At 45.2% G+C, this 23,193-nt stretch overlaps 1 protein-coding gene across 7 annotated transcripts; it reads left to right on the top strand.

The window, feature by feature from the left end:
* The first annotated feature begins 4,497 nt into the window (after nucleotides 1–4,497).
* On the top strand, nucleotides 4,498–18,452 carry Znf23 (zinc finger protein 23). 7 transcript variants are annotated; one of them, XM_015992943.3, is made up of 6 exons: nucleotides 4,750–5,099; nucleotides 7,916–7,980; nucleotides 8,682–8,714; nucleotides 8,895–9,021; nucleotides 9,764–9,871; nucleotides 14,170–18,452. In XM_015992943.3, exons 2-6 carry the CDS (start codon nucleotides 7,948–7,950, stop codon nucleotides 15,927–15,929), a joined length of 2,061 nt encoding a protein of 686 aa, XP_015848429.1. In that variant the 5' UTR covers nucleotides 4,750–5,099; nucleotides 7,916–7,947; the 3' UTR covers nucleotides 15,930–18,452. The 7 variants fall into 7 exon arrangements, with proteins under 7 accessions (XP_042133619.1, XP_015848429.1, XP_076428280.1 ...); XM_042277684.2 differs by having other exon boundaries at nucleotides 4,806–4,848; XM_042277685.2 differs by lacking the exons at nucleotides 4,750–5,099; nucleotides 8,682–8,714 and adding an exon at nucleotides 4,498–4,643.
* The last annotated feature ends 4,741 nt before the right edge of the window (nucleotides 18,453–23,193 follow it).

Genomic DNA, 23,193 nt, shown 5'->3' on the forward strand with positions numbered 1-23,193 from the left:
TATCTGAAAGGAGGGAACCTCAACTGAGAAATATGCCCCCGTAAGATTAGGCTGTAGGCAAGGCTGTAGGGCACTTTCTTAATTAGTGATTGATGGGGGAGAATCCAGCTCATGATGGGTTGGGTTATCCCTGGGCAGGTGGTCTTGGGTTCTATAAGAAAGCAGGCTGAGCAAGGCATGAGGAGTAAGTCAGTAAGCAGCATCCCTCCATGGCCTCTGCATCAGCTTCTGCTTCCAAGGTCCTGCCCTGTGTGAGTTCCTGTCCTGACCTCCTTCAGTGATGAACGGTGACGTGGAAGTGGAAGCCAAATAAACCCTTTCCTCACCAAGTTGCTTTTGTGTAGCAGGAATCTTAAAAGTTCTTATTAATAAAATCAAACCTGAGGCCAGTTATTGGGGTGAACACTGGAAGATCAGAGAACCAGAACAAGCCACAGCTAACCTCACCTGGCCAACTTCTCAGCTGGTCTTGTTTCCTCAGACTGGAAGCCTCTGTGTCCTCATATCTGAATGGCTCTCAACTGAACTGTGCTGCTAGAAGTCTGAAAGTTTAACCAGCCAAATGCTTCTAGTTTCTGGTCCTCACACCTCATATACCTTTCTGCTTTCTACCACCACTCCCTGGGATTAAAGGCTCGCTTTCTGGGGCTTTCTGAGATTAAAGGCGTGAGTCACCATGCTTGGTTCTATCCTTGAACACATGGATTTCTGCCTTTGGAATGCTAGGATTAAGGGCGTGTGCTACCACTGCCTATCCTAAATATATCTAGTGGCTTTTCTGTTCTCTGACCCCAGATAAGTTTATTAGGGTACACAATATTTTGGGGAACACAATACTACCACACTTTTGGTCACGGCGTTTCACCACAGCAATAGTCACCATAGCTAAGATACAATATCAATTTTTAGGAATACTGAAGCCATTTTGTGGGTCATCATTTGTCTCTAGTATTAGAATGGAGAGGGGGCTCTGTAGTTTTGGTGTAACCAAGTGCTCTGTGTTCTGCCCTTTCCACACAGGCAGAATCAGAACAGTAGTTTTTCAGCTTGGCTGATGTGGTCACATGCTTTGGTAACTTGGCTTGTGAAAGGTTTCCCTACCCCGATATTGGGTTTCTCCACTGATGCAATAAATCAGCTCAGGCCAAATTAAAGTCCAGGTTTTAATCTGAGCAAAGCATTCCCGGGTGGTTCCAGGGGAAGAAGAGAAACCACGAGGCTGCTCTTGAGGAAGGGGCCTTAAATACCCTCTGGGGGAGGAGCTGCTGCTTGGTCGGCTTTCTGGGGCGGGGTTGGGGAGAAAGAGAAAGATGGGGCCAAGGTAGGGCTTCCACCTCAACAGCTTGTGTCTGTCCTAACACTCAGGAATAGGAGTCTCATGATTATTTTTTGGGCCATATTTTCTTAATGGCAAAACCGAGTAACTGGTGTGTGATCTGTTCATTTGAGTTCAGTATTGATGTGGTACTGTGCTCCCTGAATCCTTTCCTATTTTACCCAGCAATCCTTGTTCAAGAGATTCTAGCCTGCCCAAGCATGGCAAACACAGTTCTGGCAGGCCTCGCTCTTCTCCCCCATTCCTCTGCCTTTCTAAAAACCATTAGATTATATTTCTAAAGCTACCCACTAAGGTCTACTCCCTTATTTGGCCACTTCCTTCTCCTGAGGCTGACTACCAAGGTCCAGCTATCAAAGTATTAAGTCCAGCCATCAGAAACCCCCTTTGGCTACCCTAATTAACATGTTCAATTAAAATTAAACACCTCATTCTAACACAGGGTTCCCTTTTTACCTCTATAATCACCATTTTCCTACAGGCCATGTCTGTCTCCGCTCCATCCAGAGGCAGTCCTTCGTCCTGGACAATACCCCCTTCCTCTCTCCCTTATTCCCTTCCCCTTCTCCCTCATCCTCTATCTCCTGTCTTTGTCTCTTATTCTCTGCCCTTTGTCTCTTTAGTGCAAATAAATCTCCTTTGTGCTGAGAACTTGGTCTTGGGGGTCCTCTCATTTCTTTCTTAGGTCTGCTTTCTGAGCCCAGGAAGAAGGAGGAACTGGTACTTACTGCCAAGATCAGTACACACCATTCTGGCCCGTCACGGAGACCAGTTTCCTATCTGAAGGAGAGAACCCACAAACAGTGCCCACTCTGGAAAACAGTGAAAATGGAGGCCACTGCTATCCTTGGTAGCACAGAAATAAAATATTTCCAGGAGTTGAGCCTGGAGGTTCAGGGTCATATTAACAGATGTTTCTTATTTCTCTCTTGCCTGCTTGGCTTTGTCTCTAGTTGAGGATAATGGTATTAAACACACACACACACACACACACACACACACACACACACAAAATGTGTAGGTACAGGTATAGTTATATGTAATCCCTGCTTCTTGGAACTACCAGAGAAGACAAATAGTTAAGTAAACTACCAACACTAACTAGGTAAAAATGTGCCAAATGCTGAGAAGTGCAGGATGCTATAACGGCATATAAGTTCCTGCCTTATTCTGGGAGGTTAGGGAAGGCTCACTTTCCATGAGAGAAATGGGATTTCAGCTGACATTTCCTGTAACAACCAAAATGAAGGGTAGGGATGGTAAAGGAAGAACATTCTAGCAATGCTGTTCATTTAGAGAACAGCACTGTACAAGTACAGGAAGAGAAAAGAAAATGCATGTGATGAGAGTCTGGAGAGGTGGGTGTGGCCAACCATCACCTTCCAGTACAGCAGTATGGAGGGGGGCAAACTAGAAGGAAGAAATAACTATGTTATGGAGTCAGGAAAGGTTTTTTTTTTTTAATCCTGGAGAATCTCATACATACATGTAATGTATTTTGACCAAATCCACCCTTATTTCCTCCCATCCAACACCTCCTCTCCCCTCTCTACTCCTTCTCTCCAACTTCATGTGTTCTTCTAAAACTCACCGAGTCCTCTTAGTGCTGCCAGTCATGGAGCATGGGCGGCCTCTCCGGGACCACATCCCCATCCCTGAAGAAAACTGACCCCTCTTTCACCAGCACCCATCCATTCCCCATAGCTCCTCCATGAGAGGTGGGATTTTTTGAGCATCTACAGGAAGGAGAATTTTTAGAAAGGTTCCAACCCAGTAGCTCTTAGTGCTGTCTACCCTCCCCAGGGTTCCTTCAGGACTTTATGTGGGATATATATATATATATATATATATATATATATATATATACACACACACACATTTGATGGTGATGGTGGGGTTGCATTGTGCATGGAGGTCAGAAGTGCCAAACAGCATGCCATGCAGGACAGCCTTACCTACAGGGGAAGATTTCAGACTTGCAAGAATGTTCCTGGTCATTCATGTGGGTGAAAATCTTGCCCCAAACCTAGGATTTACACAGTGCATGTTCACACAGTTTTAACATGTAGTAATTCTAGGAATCTAACTACAGTGTAATGAAGAAAAAAAACCATTATGGGTTTCATTCAGAACTTTTGTTAAAAAGCATTTAACATTTTAGATCACACTTTTGTGATTTTTGAAAATGCTAGCAAAAGTCATCGGCTCTGTAGGTGTGACATTCAAATTCTGTGTGTGACCATGGCAAATATGTATGTCATTAGATCAAAGTGTATTGTTATTATAAATTATATCCATGTATCCTTAAACTGTATTATTTGTGGATCTCTAGGCAGTGAGTGGAGAGGCTAGAAAGTTGCAGGTGCAGAGGCTAATTATCTTATCTTGGGCTAGCTTTAGCACCCCAAATAGCCATTCCTTACCCATCTTTGTGTAGAACTAACATCCTGTGGCAATAGACTAAACACCCTTTGGAAATCTAGCAACAGGCCACCAGCTTCCACCAACCCCAAAGCCCAGAACATTATCAGATAGCATCTATCTGACCTATAGAAAGGGTTCCCTATCTTGCTGTAGCCACTTCTCGGATGTGCCCACCAATGTGGTTTTTGTTTGTTTGTTTGTTTCGAGACAGGGTTTCTCTGTGTAGCTTTGCGCCTTTCCTGGAACTCACTTTGGAGACCAGGCTGGCCTCAAACTCACTGAGATCCGCCTGGCTCTGCCTCCCGAGTGCTGAGATTAAAGGCGTGCGCCACCACAGCCCGGCCCCACCAACCACCAACGTGTTTTAAATTTGGCTTGATTCCGGACTTTGTCCTGTAAAACTGTGAAACTGCTTCCACTTTGGAACATGGAATTTGAGGTGACCAAAATCTGTGCTCCTGGGTCACGATCATTCAAATTTGGTTCCAGAATGAACTATCTCCTGCTCCCTTTAAGGTGGGAGTTGTTTTCTTGTGTCAACAGCAGGCAGTTAGGAATTGGCATGCTAAGAAATTATTATTGTATTACCGGCGCTGGCGATTGAATCTAGAGTGACAGACAAGCGCTGTACCACTAAGCTCCATCTCCAGCCTCAGCTTCCAGAACAGCTGCGGTCGAAGCCCCAGCGGGCCGGCATGACATCACATAACACCTATTTTTAAAGTGGCCCGCGGTTCCTCCAGCCTGCGACGCCCTGGCACAGTCCACCTGCTGGCACCTGCCGCCTTACCAAGCCAGCAGCCCCCGCGGCCTTTCTCGGGTGGGCCCGTCTAGGTCCCCAGAAGTCACGTCCTCAGGCGTCAGAGCCCACCGACCGACCACGGTGAGGAAGGGTTTGAGCCCTAGGGGACCAAGGGACACCGCGGGCGGCCGGGAGGGGCACCCCAGACGGGAGGGCCACCCTCCTTGAGGGGCGGGGGCGGGCCAGTGACGCACTTCCGGTCGCGCCGCGGACCGCGCCGCGCAGGTGAATGCGGGCTCGCTGCTGCGGTGAGCGGTGTCCTGGCGGTCCACACCCACGCACGCAGGTACGCACGCACGCACGCACGCAGGCTCTCCGCAGCCGGCCGGCCTGGCGGCCCACCAGGGCTCGGTGCCCACAAGGGCGAAGCGTGGCTGGCGGCTGCACACCAGGCCCGGAGCGCTTAGCAGGTGGCCGGTCGGAGAAGCTGTGTCCCTGCAGCCAGAGGGTGACTGCGGCGCGGGGGGCGGGGCGGAGCGGCGGCGCGAGGTGACATCCCAAGTCTTTTGACGCGCAGCGGCCCTGCAGGCGCTTCAGGTGTGTACTGCGTGTCCCCGGGGGGTCCCAGCCAGGGTGAGGGGCGCAGGGCACTGCAGGGAAAGCAGGGCCCCTTCCCAGCCACTGGTGACAGAAGGCTTTGAGGCCTGGTCCGCTGCATCGACGTCTGGCCCCAAAGGTGATGCGGCCCACACACGCACACATGATTACGACCTCGCTAGGCTACACACAGAGTCCTTTCCGAATTGCTATTTCATACCCCATGGAAGACAGTACTGCTGTAGTCAAAATACTCTGTTTCCAGGGTTCAAAGTGTGTGTGTGTGTGTGTGTGTGTGTGTGTGTGTGTGTGTGTGTGCGCGCGCGCGCGCGCTCTGTCAGTACATTTGTTCATCCTCAGACTCCCAGACTTTCCCACCCTCAGAGGTAACAACTCTTTTGAAGTCTGTGCCAATCACAACCTATTTCTAAAAGTGTATCCATATGCACTAATATGTAAATAATTTAACTTCTTTTGCTTTTTGAGCATCTTAGTGTATAGTCAGCTGGTACTTAGTTAATTTCTAAATTCATTAGTGTATTGCCTGCTGGGTAATATTCACTTATCAAAACAATACAGAAATTTGTATTTTCGATGGACAGGCAGGCTGTTTTCAGACTGGATATGTATAAAAAATAGTACTCATGGTGAATATTTGGTGCATATCTCCTATATATGAGAAGATCCATAGGGATACATTTTCAAGGTTTTTTAAAATTCTTTGAGAATTTCATACATGTATACAATGCATTTTGATAATTTTCAATGCATTTGATCAGTTCATTTGATCACTCCTCTGCTTTACCATCTCCTGGACACCCCCATAGTATACATTTTTTAAATTAGATGTGAATATTGAATTTTTCAAACATCTTTGGCATCGAGATCGACCATGTATTAATAGAGTTGACTTATCTTCAAATTGAATTACATATTTTTCATTGTAGAATAGGTTTTCTTTTTAAATGCCAAAGGCTATTAAGAAAAGATAGACATTAATAGCATGCACAAAGAACAAAAACTCTTAAAAAAAATCTGTAAAGAACAGGCCACTTAAACATACAATAATAAAACTAGAGCTTATTAGGAGAGAAAGTGTGAGCAGCACCAATATATTGTAAATAATTATTACATCAGAAACAAATCAGAGTTACTAAGCTCTAAAACAGAAATTAAAATGTAGAACATGAGAACCTCTGAGCCCTCCTGGTCGAGGGCAAATTGCTGAGCCCGAGGAAAATTTATGGTCGAATAGTTTTAAATTGCCAAATAAGAAATAATGAAAATAACTGAAAAACTCCTGCAACTTGAAGAAGGTAGAAGAAATTAAAAATCCTCATGTAGTCTAGGTTTCTCCAGATGTAGAACACAGGATAAAGTTTTTTTGTTTGTCTGTGGAAATTTAACTATGAGTGTGGTCACCTGAACCGAGTGAAGGACAAAGAGAGCAAAATAGAGAAAAAAACTATAGACAAATTAAACCTAACAGTTCGGCTGAGCAAAGAATGATTTGACACTTGGGCAGGTTGCAAACACCACAACAGCTTGTGAGACTGGGGATGCCATGGCTGGACATTTATAGACAGGAAAGAGGAAGTGCCTTTCTGAAGAGCTAGCTCAGTCGCTTTGTATCTGGTGCTTGCCTTATTTGAATCTGATTTGACCAACCTGGCCACTGTGATGGGCTGAGACTCAGTTCCTAAGTTGGGTTTTGAATTTGTTTATATACCAAGTGGGGTTGCAATTCTCTACAGGTCAGGACTCAGATATATGAGTAGGGAGGCTTTCCAAGGCCAATTAAGTTTATTAGTTAGTAAACCAATACAAGGTTGTTGCCTTATCAGGCTTGGCCCGTAACACGTTCTGTCTTGCAGGGTCTCTAAGGGGCCTTGGAATCTCAAGGATGCCCTTCTAGGGCTAATGGGAAAAGCACTTACCCACCTAATTCTGCCCCCTGCTGGTCAAGGGTGCCCTCACGGATGTTTACTTGCCTGCAGTTCAGGACCCAGCAGGCATCTCACACAGAATATGGGAGAAGCCCTTGGGCAGGAATGGGGTATATATGGTATAGCTCCTTGTGCAGGTTGGTTACAGCTTTGTGAAGCTGGTTTGACATGTCTGTGACCCAAAAATGGACAGTTCAGATTGAGAACGGAGAGGCAGCCTGCTACCTCACTTCTAGCCCAGTTTTCTCAAGGTTAGCTTAGGCCATGCAGGAAACCAGACTGCTGAGGCCTGCCTGCACAAAAGCCTCAGCCCAGGCTGGCCTTGAACTCTGATCCTCCTGCCTCTAGCTCTTGCGTGCTGGGATCATGGGTATGTACCATCGCTCCCGGCAAGCATTAGGCTTCTTGACACTTACTAATGAGAGCACTGATAGGAAGTAGAGGAGCAGCTGCCCCCTGTCTGCATGGTGTCTTCCTGCAGCCTGACTCGCAGTCCCCATGTAGATGCTGCACCTAGCTAGCCTTTTCTTACTCGTGGTTGTGAACGATGCTTGGTTACAGAAAGAGAAGTGAGTCAGACTTGAGGCTATTATCTCTTGAGCCGAATTGTCAGCTCCTGGTCTGCTGTTCTTTAGGCTCTGCCCACGTTTTGTGGTCACTCCTTTATATGATGCTGGTAAGACTTGCTTCTTGGCAGCCAACTGCAGAGCATCAGTGTCCAGGGAAGAGTACTGGGCACTTGAGCTAGTGAGAGGACCACTCTCTTCTCTGACAGCTCCTCTTCCTGTCTGCTTGTACCTCAGGTCTTAACTGTGCTCCTGATTGGGGTGGCTTGCCTCACATCCCACCCAACCTTCTGTTTCTCCTCAGCTCCAGCCATTCCTTGAGAGGGAGACCAGTCGATGGCAGCCATGATCCCGTCAGTTTGGCCCCAGGTGAGCTGTGGGTCCCTCCCTCATCCCTTCCTCTGGGCAGTTCAGATTGAGAACTGAGAAGAGAGCTGGTGAGACTTGGAATAAAAACTGCTTCTACCTGCCAGACTGGACAGGCAAGTGGGAGGCCGGGGCAGTGACCCGTGAAGGTGGCAGGAGAGTGACCCTCCTGAGTCACACAAGGGTCTCTGTGCCATCGCACATGAGCATCCTAGCAGAGGGCTTTGGGAGAACAGGGCCGTGGAAACCACCCAGGTGGTGCTCTGTGCATGGATGTGAATGGAGGCGCTGCAGAGGTTCAGGATAGTTAATAGCTGGGGTGGGAAAAGAAGAGCTGCAGATGAATGAGGAGGATAGCTGTGTCTCTGATGAGGAGGGATGGGGAAGATGATGGGAAGTGGGAGCAAGGAAGGAAAAGACAGGAGACCTGGGGCCCTTGGTTGGAGGTCTGTGTGTGGAGTTGGGGCAAATGGGATAGACGCCCCCGCTGCCCTTGGTGGGGTGGGGGACATCTGTTTTCCCATATGAGGATGAGGGTGATGAGTGGGACTAGGGGATTGAGGTAAGCCACAGAGGAGCCAGGACCTCACAGGGATGCAGTGAGAACTGCAGATGCCTCCAGCAGCCTGCCAGCGAGGGAGTAGCCTGTCTAAGAGCAGAATTGCTGTAGTGGAATTTGCTTACGGGGATTCTTTTTCTTTCAGCCCAGTGTGAAAATGGCACGCGGTTTCTCTGCTGTAAGAGAAGGCGGATACTCCATAGTTGACTTTCCTGGTGTTTTCCCCTCCTCTTTCCTTTGTTACTAACTTTGTTCTCTTCACAAGCCCCCTCCCCAAGCCCTTATTTTGCCCTCTGCCCCTCACTTAGGGCCTGAGCCATGGAATTGGCCCTAGGGCAGCCAGAACCTGTTGTTTCAGAAGTTGGTGACCTTTGAGGACGTGGCTGTGTATTTCACCCAGACGGAATGGGATAGTCTGTCCCCTGAACAGAGGGCGCTGTACAGGGATGTAATGCTGGAGAATTATAGGAACTTGGCCTCCATGGGTAAGGCCTCTCTCCCTGGGACTCAGACTCTGCCATTTTGGGTTTCTTGGCTCTTTTCTTCATAACAGGTGGCAGGTGGGGATCTAGCAATCCTTTATGATTGGGCTTTTTTTTTTTTTCCTTTCTGTTTACTTATTTATTTATTTATTTTTATTTTTTGAGACAAGGTTTCTCTGTGTAGTTTTGGTACCTGTTCTGGATCTCACTCTGTAGACTAGGCTAGCCTCGAACTCACAGAGATCCACCTGGCTCTGCCTCCCAAGTGCTGGGATTAAAGGCATGTGCCACCACCGCCCAGCAAGTAGGTTTTTTCTAACTCCTTATGTATAGACTGCTGGAAGAGCAAATCCCAAGCTGTTATAGGACTTCGCTGAGACCAGTGCATGGTTTTGAACTACCTTAGAGAAGCTGTATATTGGACACAGTATAAAAAATGAAACTTGCTATTCTACAGAGGCATCTTCAGATTGTCCCTTGCCTTACTTATCTTGAGTCTTTTTTTAAGGAATCTCAATGGACTCTTGAGTATTTCAGCTCAAGATGAAGAAGTGGTTTCCCTTTTGGGCAAACTCTCCCAGCTTTCTGTGCATGTAGACCCTGGCTCACAATCTGGCCCTTCTCACCCCTACCCACCTCCTTTCTGAGAGATCTTATCTTCCCATTGCTGAGGCATCTTGGAAGAAGTTAGGGATGCACCTGTGGGAGATTTTCATGTCTCTTGTGTTTCTTCTTCCCAAATCAGGATTTCCACTTCTCAAACCAGCTTTGATCTCACAGCTGGAGGAAGGAAAGGATCTGGAAAACCTGTCTCAGCTGGCCACTGGAACAGACTCCCAGGGCCTCTGGACTGGTAAGCGAGGCACAGATTGCCCAACAGCATAAATGTGTGCCACATTTGTGCATCATGGCAATGCATTTTTTTCCAGCTGCCACAGTCTGTCTCTGATCCCACCATTTTCACAAGTCTATGGATTTAGTGATGGGCGTGGGGATCTCGCATTGCCATTAAAAGTGGAGGATACAGCCTTAACAGCTTTTACAGGGAGGCAGACGGAGCTCAAAGCTGCAGGCTTTTCCTGAGGTATCATCCCAGGAATCTGTTTCTTTCTAGTTCCATGACTGAGTAGGTCAGTTATTTGAAGTCTCTTCAGTCTAGTGAACTCATCTCTGAAAATGTGAAAATAAAAGGAGGCAATGGTACCCACTCAGTGGGCTCAGGACTAAATGTGATAACATATATCAAGGGTCTGGCTTAGTTAAATTATAATTATCTATACATTGAGAGGATAAACCAAAGCTGTCCCGTTCCATGCTTCTTGAGTGTTGATGTGTAAATGATTACTTGGTGGTTCTTACAAGTACACAGACTGGCCGGGTGGTGGTGGCGGCAGCGGCGGCGGCGCACGCCTTTAATCCCAGCACTCAGGAGACAGAGGCAGGCGGATCTCTGTGAGTTCGAGGCTAGCCTGGGCTACAGAGTGAGTTCCAGGACAGGCTCCAAAACTGCACAGAGAAACCCTGTCTCGAAAAACCAAAACCAAACCAAACCAAAACAAAACAAACAAACAAACAACAACAACAAAAAAAAACCAAGTACACAGACTGTCAGTAGGCCTTGGGCCCAGCCAAGTGTCTGCATTTATATTCATACTGTGAGGTCCTTAGTCAAAGGTGTTTGGTTCCCATTCCATAGGCAGCAGTTCGTCTCATTTGTTTGGATGAAAATTGAGACAGGCAGTGGGTGGGCAGAGGGAGAAGGTGGAGGGCATGAGGACACTGGTGGCAGTTAAACTTTGAAACACAAAACAAAGGCTTTTTTCATAACTCAATCCAGTGATTTCTATAGAAGTCTTACTTGCTGGACTTTAGATCCTTTCTGCAAGAGAAGTTGGAAAGTACGATTTTGGTGGGCAGTTCAGTACTTCAGAAAATTAAATCGAAGGTATATTAGTAAAGATGAAATAGTCACTGGATATTAACATCTGCCATACTATAGGATTTGGAAGATCACTAATAAAAGTTGGTAAAGACTAATAAGTTGTTAATCTGCATAAAATATATAAATGTTGGTGCAGCAGTGGTGACACACGCCTTTAATACCAGCACTCAGGAAGCAGAGGCAGGTGGATCTCTGAGTTCGAGGCCAGCCTGGTCTACAGAGTGAGTTCCAGGACAGCTAGAGCTACACAGAGAAACACTGTCTTGAAAAACCAAAAACGAAAAAAAAAAAAAAAATCAAAAAACCAAACCAAACAAAAAAAGAAAAATAAAAAAACATCTATCCTCAGTAGAAACCAAAGACAAATAAGACATAATAATGGGAGAAGGTTGGGACTGCACAGTGGTAGAGCATTGCTTAGAGTGCATGAGCTTGCACTGGGTTTGCCTTCACAGTGGAGGAGTAGTCAGAGTGATAATAATAGTGAGAGATGCTTCCTCAGAGGACCTAGTCCTGTCAAGTGTCAGTGAGGAAGCAAAACAGGACTGTGACTTCTGGAGCTGGAGTGAATTCAGTTGAGTTGGTATCTTTCTAGAAGAAAAGTTGGTACTTGGTAACCTGGATATTGTTTTCAAGAGCCCTAGACTCATAAAGTAATCAGACTATACTCACTTGAGTGTCAAGATAGTGAGAATAATCCCACTTTTTAGAGAGAATGACTAAGTTGAAGTACCTTTGCAGGTTGAAAGAGTATTTAGTAATTTAGCTACTATGTCTTTGCATTCTATTTAAAAATATTGGAAAATGTTCACCATGAAGTAAAGGAAAGAAAAAAATCCAGTTCTGGAAAAAATAAAAAAAAAATTGATTTGAAGGAAAAAGATATGTTAGACTAGCAGAAGTTACTTTTAGGCACCTGGTAATTCATGTTTTGGGTAACTGAATTTTTAACTGATGTCTTCATCAGTTTGAACTATTGGAACAGAGTACCATAGATTGAGTGGTTTATAAACAACATAATTTGTGTCTTCTGTATGACTTAGCTTGGGCTGCTATCGCAGAACACCATGAGTAGTTATAAACATAAATCTCTTATTCCAGTTTGGGAGTTGGGCGTCCAAGAAGATTAAGGTGCAGGCAGATTCTGTTTGACAAAGACTTGTTTCTAATTAATAGGCAGCTCTCTGTCGTCTTGCTGTGTCGTCTCCATGGGGTAGAAGGGAGGAGAGCTTCACTAGATCTCCTAAAGCACAGCAATTCCATGTGGGAGGGCTCTGCCAAAGGCTCTCCCTCCTAACAATGACCACTTCAAAGTTAGGGAGTTTACAGGTGCATGGCAGGGGTGGACAGCAACAAACATTGGATCTGTAGCAACAGATTCACATATTTTTAATTTTGAAAAGGCCCATACTGTTTTAAAGTCCTTTCCAGACGAACCCAGGTTTCTTCTGTTGAGAATAATTAAAGTAGTGAGGCAAGGGTATATTTTATTATTTTATTTTTATTTCTTCTTCTCTCATACAGTCTGTCCTGACCACAGCCTCCCCTCCCTCCAACCCTCCCCCAGATCCATAGTTCCTCCATTTCTATTCAGAAAAGAGCCGACCTCCCAGTGATACCAACTGAACACGGCATAACAAGATGCAATAAGACTAGGCACAGTCTCTCATATCAAGGCTGGATGAGGCATCATGGTAGGAGGAAAAGGGTCCCAAGCACAGGCAAAAGACTCAGAGACACTCCCACCCCCCACTGTTAGGAGTCCCACAAAAACCTCAAGCTAAACAACCACAGCTCCTATGAACACTGCTTAGTTGACTCTGTGGGCTATGCTATCCTGGTGGCCTTGACCCCTCTGGCTTCTACAATCCTTCCTCCCGCTCTTCCTCAGAGTGCCAGAATATCACTAGTAATCATTTCACTGACTTTGTGGAGGGAGGGGAGGAGGGTGGACAGCAGTTGTGTTTGGTTCTGTCCGGGTCTCTGAGCCATCCAGCCTCCAGTTCCTGACCATCCTGTTGGGCATGGGCTCCCTTTTGTGGCTTGGGCCTCAAGTTAGACCAGGCATTGGCTGTCCACTTCCATAAGCTCTGAGCCACCATTGCTCCAAACACTGCAGGCAGGACAGGCATGGGTAGAAGGTTTTGTGGCTGAGTTGGTGTCCCAGTCCCACCGCTGGGATCCTTGCCTGGTTATAGAAGATGGAAGGGCATATTTTATGTAGTTGGGGAAAAATGAGACATGGGAAATAAGGAAGCTTTTTGAGGGAGAAATTTGGGGAGAAGTGGAGAGGTCAGTATTGTAAAAATTACGATTATATACAAAAGGATGTTTCAGGACTGACAGAAGGCAAAGTTGGTGTAGCAGTATTTTAGAAGAGCTGGGAAGAGATGGGATCGAGTGGGCCTTAGCAGAGCTTTCTGAAGCAGAGGAAGAGTTTCAGGAGGCTAGAATGAAGTTCTTAGGGAAAACACAGTCCTTCTTTTGCTTTCTCTGTTGCTGCCTGTCAAACAGTCTTACAGCACATCGTTAGGTCCTCTACCTTTTCTTTATCTCTCAGTTTCTGCTTTCATTAGTAAGGAACTTGATCCATAGGGACACCCAAGAAGGGATTGTAGTATGTAGGAAAGCATGAGACGATGGAAAACGATCCTGATCTGATAGACAAGACCTAGAATTTTCTTCCACTGCTATCACTCTTAACCTCTGTGTTACTGAGGTTGCCTTTTGTAGTGGCCTTGCCTTAGAGTGTGGCTGGGATCATGTTTGATTGATGTGGTCTCGTGTAGCTGTACTTTTCCTGAAGTTTTCTGACAGACACATGTTCCTGTCTACTCTTCACATTCTTGATTATACAATTGGAATCTCTTTTACTATTTCTTTTTTAAATCTTATTTTAAAGTATATCCTGGACATTTTTTAATGGTCTATATATCTGGATCTGTTTCCTTCTTTTACCAATGATAATTACACCTTCTGCATGAACCTTAGGTTATTTGACCTAGTCTAGAGATTTTTAAAGATCCTCTTAGAGCAGGGCATGGTGATATACACATGTAATTCTAGTACGTGTGAAGTAGACGCAGGAGAATCAATAGTTCAAAGCCAACCTGACAACATATTGAGACCATATGTATAATAAATAACTTTCTGACTATTTCCCTCCATGGTTCTATATGACATCTTTTAATTTTTGCTTCTTTTGGTAGAATATACTGCTATCCAGACTGGCAATAATTTGACAAAAGAAGTGTGTGAAGAAAAAAGGAGTATATTATTTGAACTTCAGAAGGACTTTTTCCAGGAAACAAGCTTTTCAAAAACTTCTATTGTAGACCAACGACAGGAAAACCAGTTAACAGGAAGTGCAAAGGAGAATATCAGTGCCACTGATGGAAGAGTTAAGATAGGCTCCATGGAAGGATATTTATTTAGTCAAACTCCAAATGTGTCCCAGAATCACACCAACTCCACTGGAGAGCAATGTTCTGATACCAGACTTACTAAGAATGAAAGAATTACTACAGAGGGAAGACTTCTGAAACACAAAGAGTTAGCAGACACCTCTCAAGGTAGCTCTCAAGTTAATCAGCCTCTAGAAAGCTGTACTGTGGAGAAGCCTTACCAGTGTACAGAATGTGGCAAAGCCTTCAGTGTTAAAGCAAAATTTGTTTGGCATCAAAGACTTCATAATGGAGAGAAGCCTTTCAAATGTGTGGAGTGTGGGAAATGCTTTAGCTATAGTTCACACTATATCACACATCAGACAATCCACAGCGGAGAAAAGCCTTATCAGTGTACGGTATGTGGAAAAGCGTTCAGTGTTAATGGGAGTCTAGTTAGACACCAGAGGATACACACAGGAGAGAAGCCCTATCAGTGCCAGGAATGTGGAACTGGCTTTGGCTGTAGTTCTGCATACATTATACACCAGAGAACCCACACTGGGGAGAAACCTTACGAATGTAGTGACTGTGGGAAAGCCTTCAATGTTAATGCAAAATTAATTCAGCATCAGAGAATTCATACTGGAGAGAAACCTTATGAGTGTGATGTGTGTGGGAAAGGTTTCAGGTGCAGCACCCAGCTTAGGCAGCATCAGAGTATACACACTGGAGAAAAACCGCATAGGTGTAGTTATTGTGGAAAAGGCTTCACTAAAAATGCAAAACTCATTCAACATCAAAGAGTCCACACGGGTGAGAAACCCTATGAATGCAGTGAATGTGGAAAGACTTTTAGTGCCAAAGGGAAGTTAATCCAGCACCAGCGAATCCACACAGGTGAGAGACCTTATGGATGTAATGAATGTGGGAAATCTTTTCGGTGTAACTCCCAGCTTCGGCAGCATCTGAGAATCCACACTGGGGAGAAGCCATATAAGTGCAGTGAGTGTGGAAAGGCCTTCAACGTTAATGCAAAACTAATGCAGCACCGGAGAACTCACACGGGGGAGAAACCCTTTGAATGTAACGAATGTGGGAAGTGCTTTACTTCCAAAAGGAACCTACTTGATCATCAGCGAACCCACACTGGAGAAAAGCCATATCAATGTAAGGAGTGTGGGAAAGCTTTCAGTATCAATGCCAAGTTAACCAGACATCAACAAATACATACTAGGGAGAAACCTTTTAAATGTATGGAGTGTGAGAAAGCATTCAGCTGTAGTTCTGACTATATCGTGCACCAGAGAATCCACACTGGAGAGAAACCCTTTCAGTGCAGTGAGTGTGGGAAAGCCTTCCATGTCAATGCTCATTTAATTAGACACCAGAGAAGCCATACTGGGGAAAAACCTTTCCGATGTGTTGAGTGTGGCAAAGGCTTCAGCCTTAGTTCTGACTGTATTATACACCAGACTGTGCATACTTGGAAGAAGCCCTATGTGTGTAATGTATGTGGGAAAACTTTCAGGTTTAGCTTCCAACTTAGTCAGCACCAAGATGTTCATAGTGAAGAAAAATCCTAATAGATGAACAAAACAATAACAACAAACAAACAAAATACTCCTATGTTTAATAGGAAATGGATCACGGCTCATCAATTATTACTTAGAAGAAAAACATCAAGGGGAATGAATATGGCAGTCTTCATTGCAAACAATTTTTTCAGTTTTTCATCAAGATTAGATGAGGAGATGGAAAGTTATATCTAAAATAACTTAGTTTTAGATCAGTAACCAGTCAGGAACTATGAAAGAAGACATCCTATCCCCGGCAGCATCAGGAAAAGTAGATTTTCTAGGAATAATTATTTTGTGGGACTAAAGAAAATTAAGAATTCTCCACTGAGGGAAACCAAAGTAAACAAAAGGGGTAGAGGGAAATTAATTTATTTCTGCCTTTTTTTTTTTTTAACAATAAGAGTGCATTACACTTCCTTTAAAAAGGTGGGAGGGGTAAACATTTTAAAAAATTAATAGGAGTCTTTAAAAATACCAGATCCAGGGGCTGGAGAAATGTCTCAGCTGTTTAGAGCACTGGCTGCTCTCGAGAGGTCCCAGTTTAATCCCCAACCACCACATGGTGGCTCACAGCCATCTGTAATGAGATCTGATGCCCTCTTCTGGTATGCAGGTGTACATGCAGAGCACTCATAAATAAAATATGAATGAATAAAAAGTATTAAAAATATCAGATCCAAAGTAGAGATGAACAGTAAGGAAAATGTTGGCAAATTAATAAAAAAAAAAAAACATGTGTTTTGTTGTAAATAATTCCAAAAAAGTATGAAATGTAAAGCATACACACAAAAATGGAAATACCTTTGTAAAATGTGTGATATAAAGTAGAATATCTAGTATTCAGATTTTAAGAAAAGAGAACTTAAAATCAGCAATAACATTAACAGGCACTGCTTCAACATCACAAGCATCTGAAGACGTGTTCTGCCTTAGTAGTACCCCAAGGAGGGGAAATTCGTGAAGACATTTTTGCATGTCACATTGAGTCAATGATATGCATACCCTCCAATACTCTGCAGCCCTCAGTGATTATAGATGCTGTATTTGCTATAGATCCCTGCCATACAAGTATAAAATATATTTAACAAAATAGCATGTTCCTATTTTGAAGTGTCTGAACTCTACAAACATAGCTATGTCCTAAAGGAATGTGTCTGCCTTGGATTTCAACTCCTTGTGGTCTTGGGTTCCAGGAAAATGTTGGAATTCTCAAGATACTCTTTGAAGTCTCTTACCCACTTAAAAAAAATCTAAGCCTAATATTAATAAGATCACTTAAGCTGCCAAGAAGCTGAGTGACAGCAGTTAATTCTCAATGTTGTCAACTGTTAGTGGGTAGTAAAGGAAGTGTTTTTCTACTCAAAACACTTCTACCAAATATTTGGGTTTCCACACCAGTTCCATTGTCTGCAGACACCAACTGGATGCCCTCCAATTTATATCAGTTTAGACACTACTCATAATAAGCATGCTACTGGTGAAATGGACAAGACTGCCTCAGCCCCTCCCCCTATCCTCAGACACTAGAGCTGAGTCCTATATTTCTGAACTGGCTACAAATCGAATCCTTCTGGGCTCAGTAATTTGCTATAGTAACTCACAGAACCTAAAGAGACAATTTACAGTTACCATTTAAAGAACTTCGTGAATGTCACATGAACAGCCAGATGAAGAGATACTTAGAGCAAGATCCATAGAGTTCCCATGTGCAGGTGCTTTTGCTGCCATGGAGTTGGAGTGCCTCATCCTGCTGAGCCTTGTTGTTAGGGCTTCTATGGAGATTACAGTATGTACCCATGATTGATGAAGTCCTTGACTGTTAGTAAGTTTCCTCTTCCAGACGTCAACAGGGGTTGCTAAAAATTCAAACTCTCTGAGCATATAGTTGGCTTCTTTGACAGCTAGCCCCAGTCCTGGAGCTAGCTGAGAGCCTAGCAATAAGTCACTTTAGCATAAAGAGATAACTGCAAGAGACTTAGCTTAGGAGTAACACAAGATGCTCCTCTCATACTAATTGGAAAACCAAAGGTTTTAGAGGCTCTTATGCTAGAACTGGAGAGAGACCAAACATTCTTATGCCACAGGCAGAAACCCATTTACTTGGTTTACATCTCCCTATGTCTGGGGTTTTGGTGGTTGTCTTTAGTTCAGCAGTAAGCAGGATAAAATGGAACCACAGCAACACGAGAGCTATCAATTCTATGAACACAGACAAATATTAGGCAATGCAGAGTGTCCGTGTTTTTCTTCCATACAGCAATGCTTTGCAAAATGTCTTCATTTAAAACTTGTGTAATGGCTGGTGAGATGGCTCAGCGGGTAAAGGTGAAGCCTGACCCGAGTTTCTATCTCTAGAACCCAAATGGTAGAAAGAATAGAACTCACTCAAGTTGTTCTCTGGCTTCTGTGCATGTATAAAAATAATTAAATTTAAAAAACTAAAATACCTAGTATGAAATTAAGCATTTCGATCATTTTGAAGTGTGCAAATTATCTTTAAAAATCTAATAAATTAAAAAATGGTTGAAACTTGTTTTCTATAATATGAGAGGATATATTTAAATCAGGGCCTTTTTTTTTTTTTTTTTTTGAGACTACAATTAGCCTGAGGAAGTACTTGGGTTTAAATATCAGGATTTGGGGGCGGGGGAATCAGATTCTAGTGGGATACTTTGTTATCTTAGACATAAGATTATAAGAAAATAAAGATGACATTCAAAGTTCTCTTAAGGAATATAAGGCTGAGGTAAAACAGTCCAGACAATTTTAGATCGCAGTGTGGACCTGGCCTTCACTGAGCTGAGGTATAATATAGCCTAACAGGTTTTGGACACTTGGGAGCTCTTTTCTACAGGTCATAGAACAGGGGGAAGCAGTACCTGACTTTCTGTGGTCTTGTTGAGTTTTTATGAGGAAGCCGAGTCCTAGCAATTCTTGCTTACACAGCACAATAAAACTACTTTATGCAGAGTGGTGGTGGTGCACAACTTTAATCCCAGCACTTGGGAGGCAGAAGCAGGCAGATCTCTGTGAGTTCAAGGCCATCCCGGTCTACAGAGTGAGTTCCAAGACAGCCAGGGCTACACAGAGAAACCCTGACTTGAAAAATAAACAAAAAATGTACTTTGTATTACCCTGGGGAAGAGCTAACAGTCTGAGCTGAGATGCAACATCTAATATCTCAGGTGACAAATGTCTCAGACCAAGTCTCCTTGTATTGGTGTAAAAAATCCATGTTGGTAAGTATAATATGTCACCATGAAAACATCTGTGTAGGATGAAGTGGGGGCAGACAGCATGAATAACAGGTTTCCTTGTTGGGGTGAGGATCTTTCCAAAGGAATTCATGATATACTCAGTGTCTTAGTTACTGATCTGTTGCTGTGAGAAGACACCATAGCCAAGGTAACTCATATTCTTTATTTGATCTTTAGTATTTAATTGAGGGCTTGATCACAGTTATAGAGGGTTAGTCCATTACGGTGGGGAGTGTGGTGGCATGCAGGCAGGCACTGTGCTGGTCAAGTAACTGAGGGTTACATCCTGATTGCAGGCAGAGAGACACTGGGCCTGGAATGGGCTTTTGAAACCTCAAAGCCCATCCCCAGTGACACACTTCCTCTAACAAGGACACACCTCCTAATCCTTCTCAAACAGTTCACCAACTGTGGACTAAGCACACAATATATGAGCCCGTGGAACCCATTTTCATTCAAATCGGGGTACCCAGTGTTAAGAAACAATGTGGCATGTGTCATTGGTAGCCCATTTAAGTGGAGTAGAGAGCCCTTGGGACAAGACGTCATACTGGAGAAAGACTGAGTTTGGTGCTGCAGTCTGGACACCAGCAGAACACATCGGTCACTGTGGAGTGGAGCAGGTTTGTGAGTCCACATGTGACCCCTGCCTGGGGTGGGCGTGGGTGCACCAAGTACTACTGTGAAGCGTTCTGGAGACTACAGGAGTGTCACGTGGATTTCTGCTCCTGCCAGCAGCTGGAGAAACCCGGGGGTCCTGGGAGACGTCCCTCATACCTTGCTGGATTGGCTTCCTACTGTGTGGAAGAATGGTCCTCTGCAGTTCTGAGAGGCACAGGGGATGTGCTTTAGATACAAGGCTCCCTTTCTGCCTCAACCCAGAGCCACCAAGGGCAGCAGTACCCCTTCTTAGCTTCCTCTGCCCCAAGTAAGTTATCTCACCTGCTCATCTGAAAGGGGGAGTTCTGTCAGTATGGAAGCTGTAACATACCCGCCCCCCCCCCAGGAAGCTTCCAGCACACTGAAATGCACACAGAGCAGGGCTTCTTGGAGCCTATTGAAGGACCACACTTGAACATCGGCATGAGTAGGTCTGGGGACAAGGTACACACGACTAACAGGGAGGATATGTCCCCTTGCGTGTTCTGTCCCACCTACAGTCACCTATCTGCACAGCACAGTCTGTTCTCACATCCTGCACAAACAACCATAACACTCACTCTCAGATGTCCACACAGATAGAGTACCTGTCCAGTACATGTTTACATACATGCCCACAGGCTGTAGGGACAGAGGGGATACCTCCAATAGAGGAAGTCTCCCCTCTCTCTCCCTGGGGCTCTGCTTCTGGGGTTAGTAGGAGCAGAGTTCTGGCTTGTATAAGTGATATGACCCCTAGAGAAACACAACACTAACTATGAGGCAGATCTAAGGGAAGACCCCACTCCTCCCACATCCACAGTCCTGGCCAGGCTCTCCTATACAGCCTGGCTATACAGGGATATCTCTGTGGCCCATCACCTCACACCTAGGAAAGTTTAGACCACATGATGTAGGCCACACACCTGCCTGGATAGAGCAGAGGGCCTGGGTATGGGCTGCCAAGGTCACACAGAGACTAAATGTGGTATCCAGGAGACATCCCACGAGAAAGCAGGATCCTTAGAGGGGGTACTGACACAGTCCTACCATCCAGAGTTTGCAGCTAGGCTCTGTAGGAGAGGGGAGCAATGCTTTTCTCATCTACCACCTGAGTGTCTTAGTGCTCCGTGACACAGGCTTGCTAGGGTCAGCACCCCGCCCACCCCCACCCCTCTCCATTGAAATAGACACTTCGGCTTAGGAGCTTGGAATCAAATTCAAATAGACCCAGGTTTCAGGGCACCTGGGAGGAAAGTGTGCATGGCTCACTTGTGAGAGCAGATTGCATCTGCCCTGTCCATAACAGCATCCCCAAAAGGCAAACAAGCCCTTCTAAAGAGCCCAGATAACTGGGGATGTTTCTGTCTTCTGGATTCTCATGAGGTTACAGGGGCCCGGTGCTCAGGCCACCCCCAGTGTGCCTCACCTTCCCTATCTTCTCTCTCTGTGAGCATCTCCTCTCCACCCCTGTCCATCCTCCTTTCTTACAGACCTTCCTCCCTTGCTCTCGCTCAGACCTCCTTGCTAGTTGTCTCCCATCTCAGTCCCTAGTGGCCTTAACTGTTTGCAGAACTGACTCAGAGAGCCAGGGACTGACAGAGGCAGGCATCTCATCTTCCTAAGGCTGCACAGGGTCCTAAGTGGATGACACACCACTTTTTCTGGTGGCTGGTAGAATATCCTGTATGTTGAGGGGTGAGGGGTAGGGGCATGTGACAAGAAGTCTCCTGCAGAGCATATAGAAACTTCTTAGGGCCCACTCAGCCTGGACACTGACCAGGCGTTTATTACAGATACCTGGGGGTGTCTTTGTTAAAAGTGAGGCCTCCTTTCCTCAGCAACCCTTTCTCAATTCTGTGACCTTCCACATGATGTCTTCAGATTCTTCCATTTTGAGATCTCATCTTAGCTATGGTTGCTATCACTGTGATGACACACCACGACCAAAAGCAGCTTGCGGAAGGAAAGGGTTTGTTCCATTTACACTTCCGGGTCACAGTCCATCATGAGGAAAGTCAGGGCAGGAACTCAAACAGGGCGGGAATGTAGAGGCAGGAGCTGATGCAGAGGCCATGGAGGGGTGCTGCTTACTGCCTTGCTCCTCATGGCTTGTTCAGCCTGCTTTCTTATAGAACCCAGAACCACCACCCCAGGGGTGGCCCCACTCACAATGGACTTGGCTCTCCCACATCAATCACTAATTAAGAAAATGCCCTACAGGCCTGCCTACAGCCCAATCATATGGAGGCATTTTCTCAATTGAGGCTCCCTCCTCTCAGATGATTCTAGCTTGTGTCAAGTTGGCATAAAAACTAGCCAGGATAAGATGTATGGAACAGAGCATCTGGACAGGATAGAGACTAAGTCCCATTGGCCTCTATGGCCCAGGGCCCAGCTCAGGAGAGGATACCCAATCTGGTTCTTAGTCAGTTTGCTTTCAGACAGAGCTAAAACTGTGGAACTCCCCCTAGACAAGTCTGTATTTCACACCAGTACTTTCTCTGCAGTGTTGAATTTCCCAGCAATAAGCCTTGCCCACAGTGCCTAGTCAAGATCCTCTCTTCCGCCCCTGCCCTGCTTGACCCCAGGCTCAAGCCCGATGGGAGCTGCCTACCCCCAGAGACACAGCTATTGGCTAATCCACTTTTTTTTCCATGTTAACAAGGCCAGGACCATATTATTGGCTAATCCACTTCAAGATAGATGGCTAATTTGCTTTTGTTGATAGAGCATCCAAAGAATGTCCCCTCTGAAGGAGCCACAGGTCACCATTGTAGCACTGTCTCCAACTGAGTGTCCTTTGGGAGGCTACAAATAGTTCATGACAGTCCTCTGATAGAATTGCCCAGATTCTCCTTTGCTGGATGGATGGATAGGGGCTGTGTGAGAATGTGCGTCTAACTGGATCATCTGCCCCCAGCACTGAGGGCCTTCCTGGACTCCTGGTACCCTGACTTGCCTACAGATGCTGCCTTTGTTCACTTGTTTCCTAGGGCCTCTTCTGCAGCATGCCCATGTGGATGAGAGCTGAAGGCATGGCCTGAAGGGGCCCCAGGCACTGGGAGCCCAGGACAACTCAGGTAACTCACCAGTCTCTATCTGTCCCCACTAAGGGTTTTATGGAGCTGTAGCAAAAAGCTTGTAAGGGAGTCAATCCAAGGAAAAGTAATAATGACAACTCACAGTATGCAGGAAACAATACTTCTCTACATCTCATTCTGTGATTTGAGTCCTGACTGATGGTAGCAAAGACAGGGGCTGCATCTGGTCTCACACCTGTAAGAAAATTTCCCAGAACCATCGTTAGCATCTATTTTATTCTTGAGTAGGTAGACAGACATTCAGACAGACAGGGGTGGGGGTGAGCCAGC

Source organism: Peromyscus maniculatus, chromosome 5, assembly GCF_049852395.1.
Source record: "Peromyscus maniculatus bairdii isolate BWxNUB_F1_BW_parent chromosome 5, HU_Pman_BW_mat_3.1, whole genome shotgun sequence".
NCBI classification, from domain to species: domain Eukaryota; kingdom Metazoa; phylum Chordata; class Mammalia; order Rodentia; family Cricetidae; genus Peromyscus; species Peromyscus maniculatus.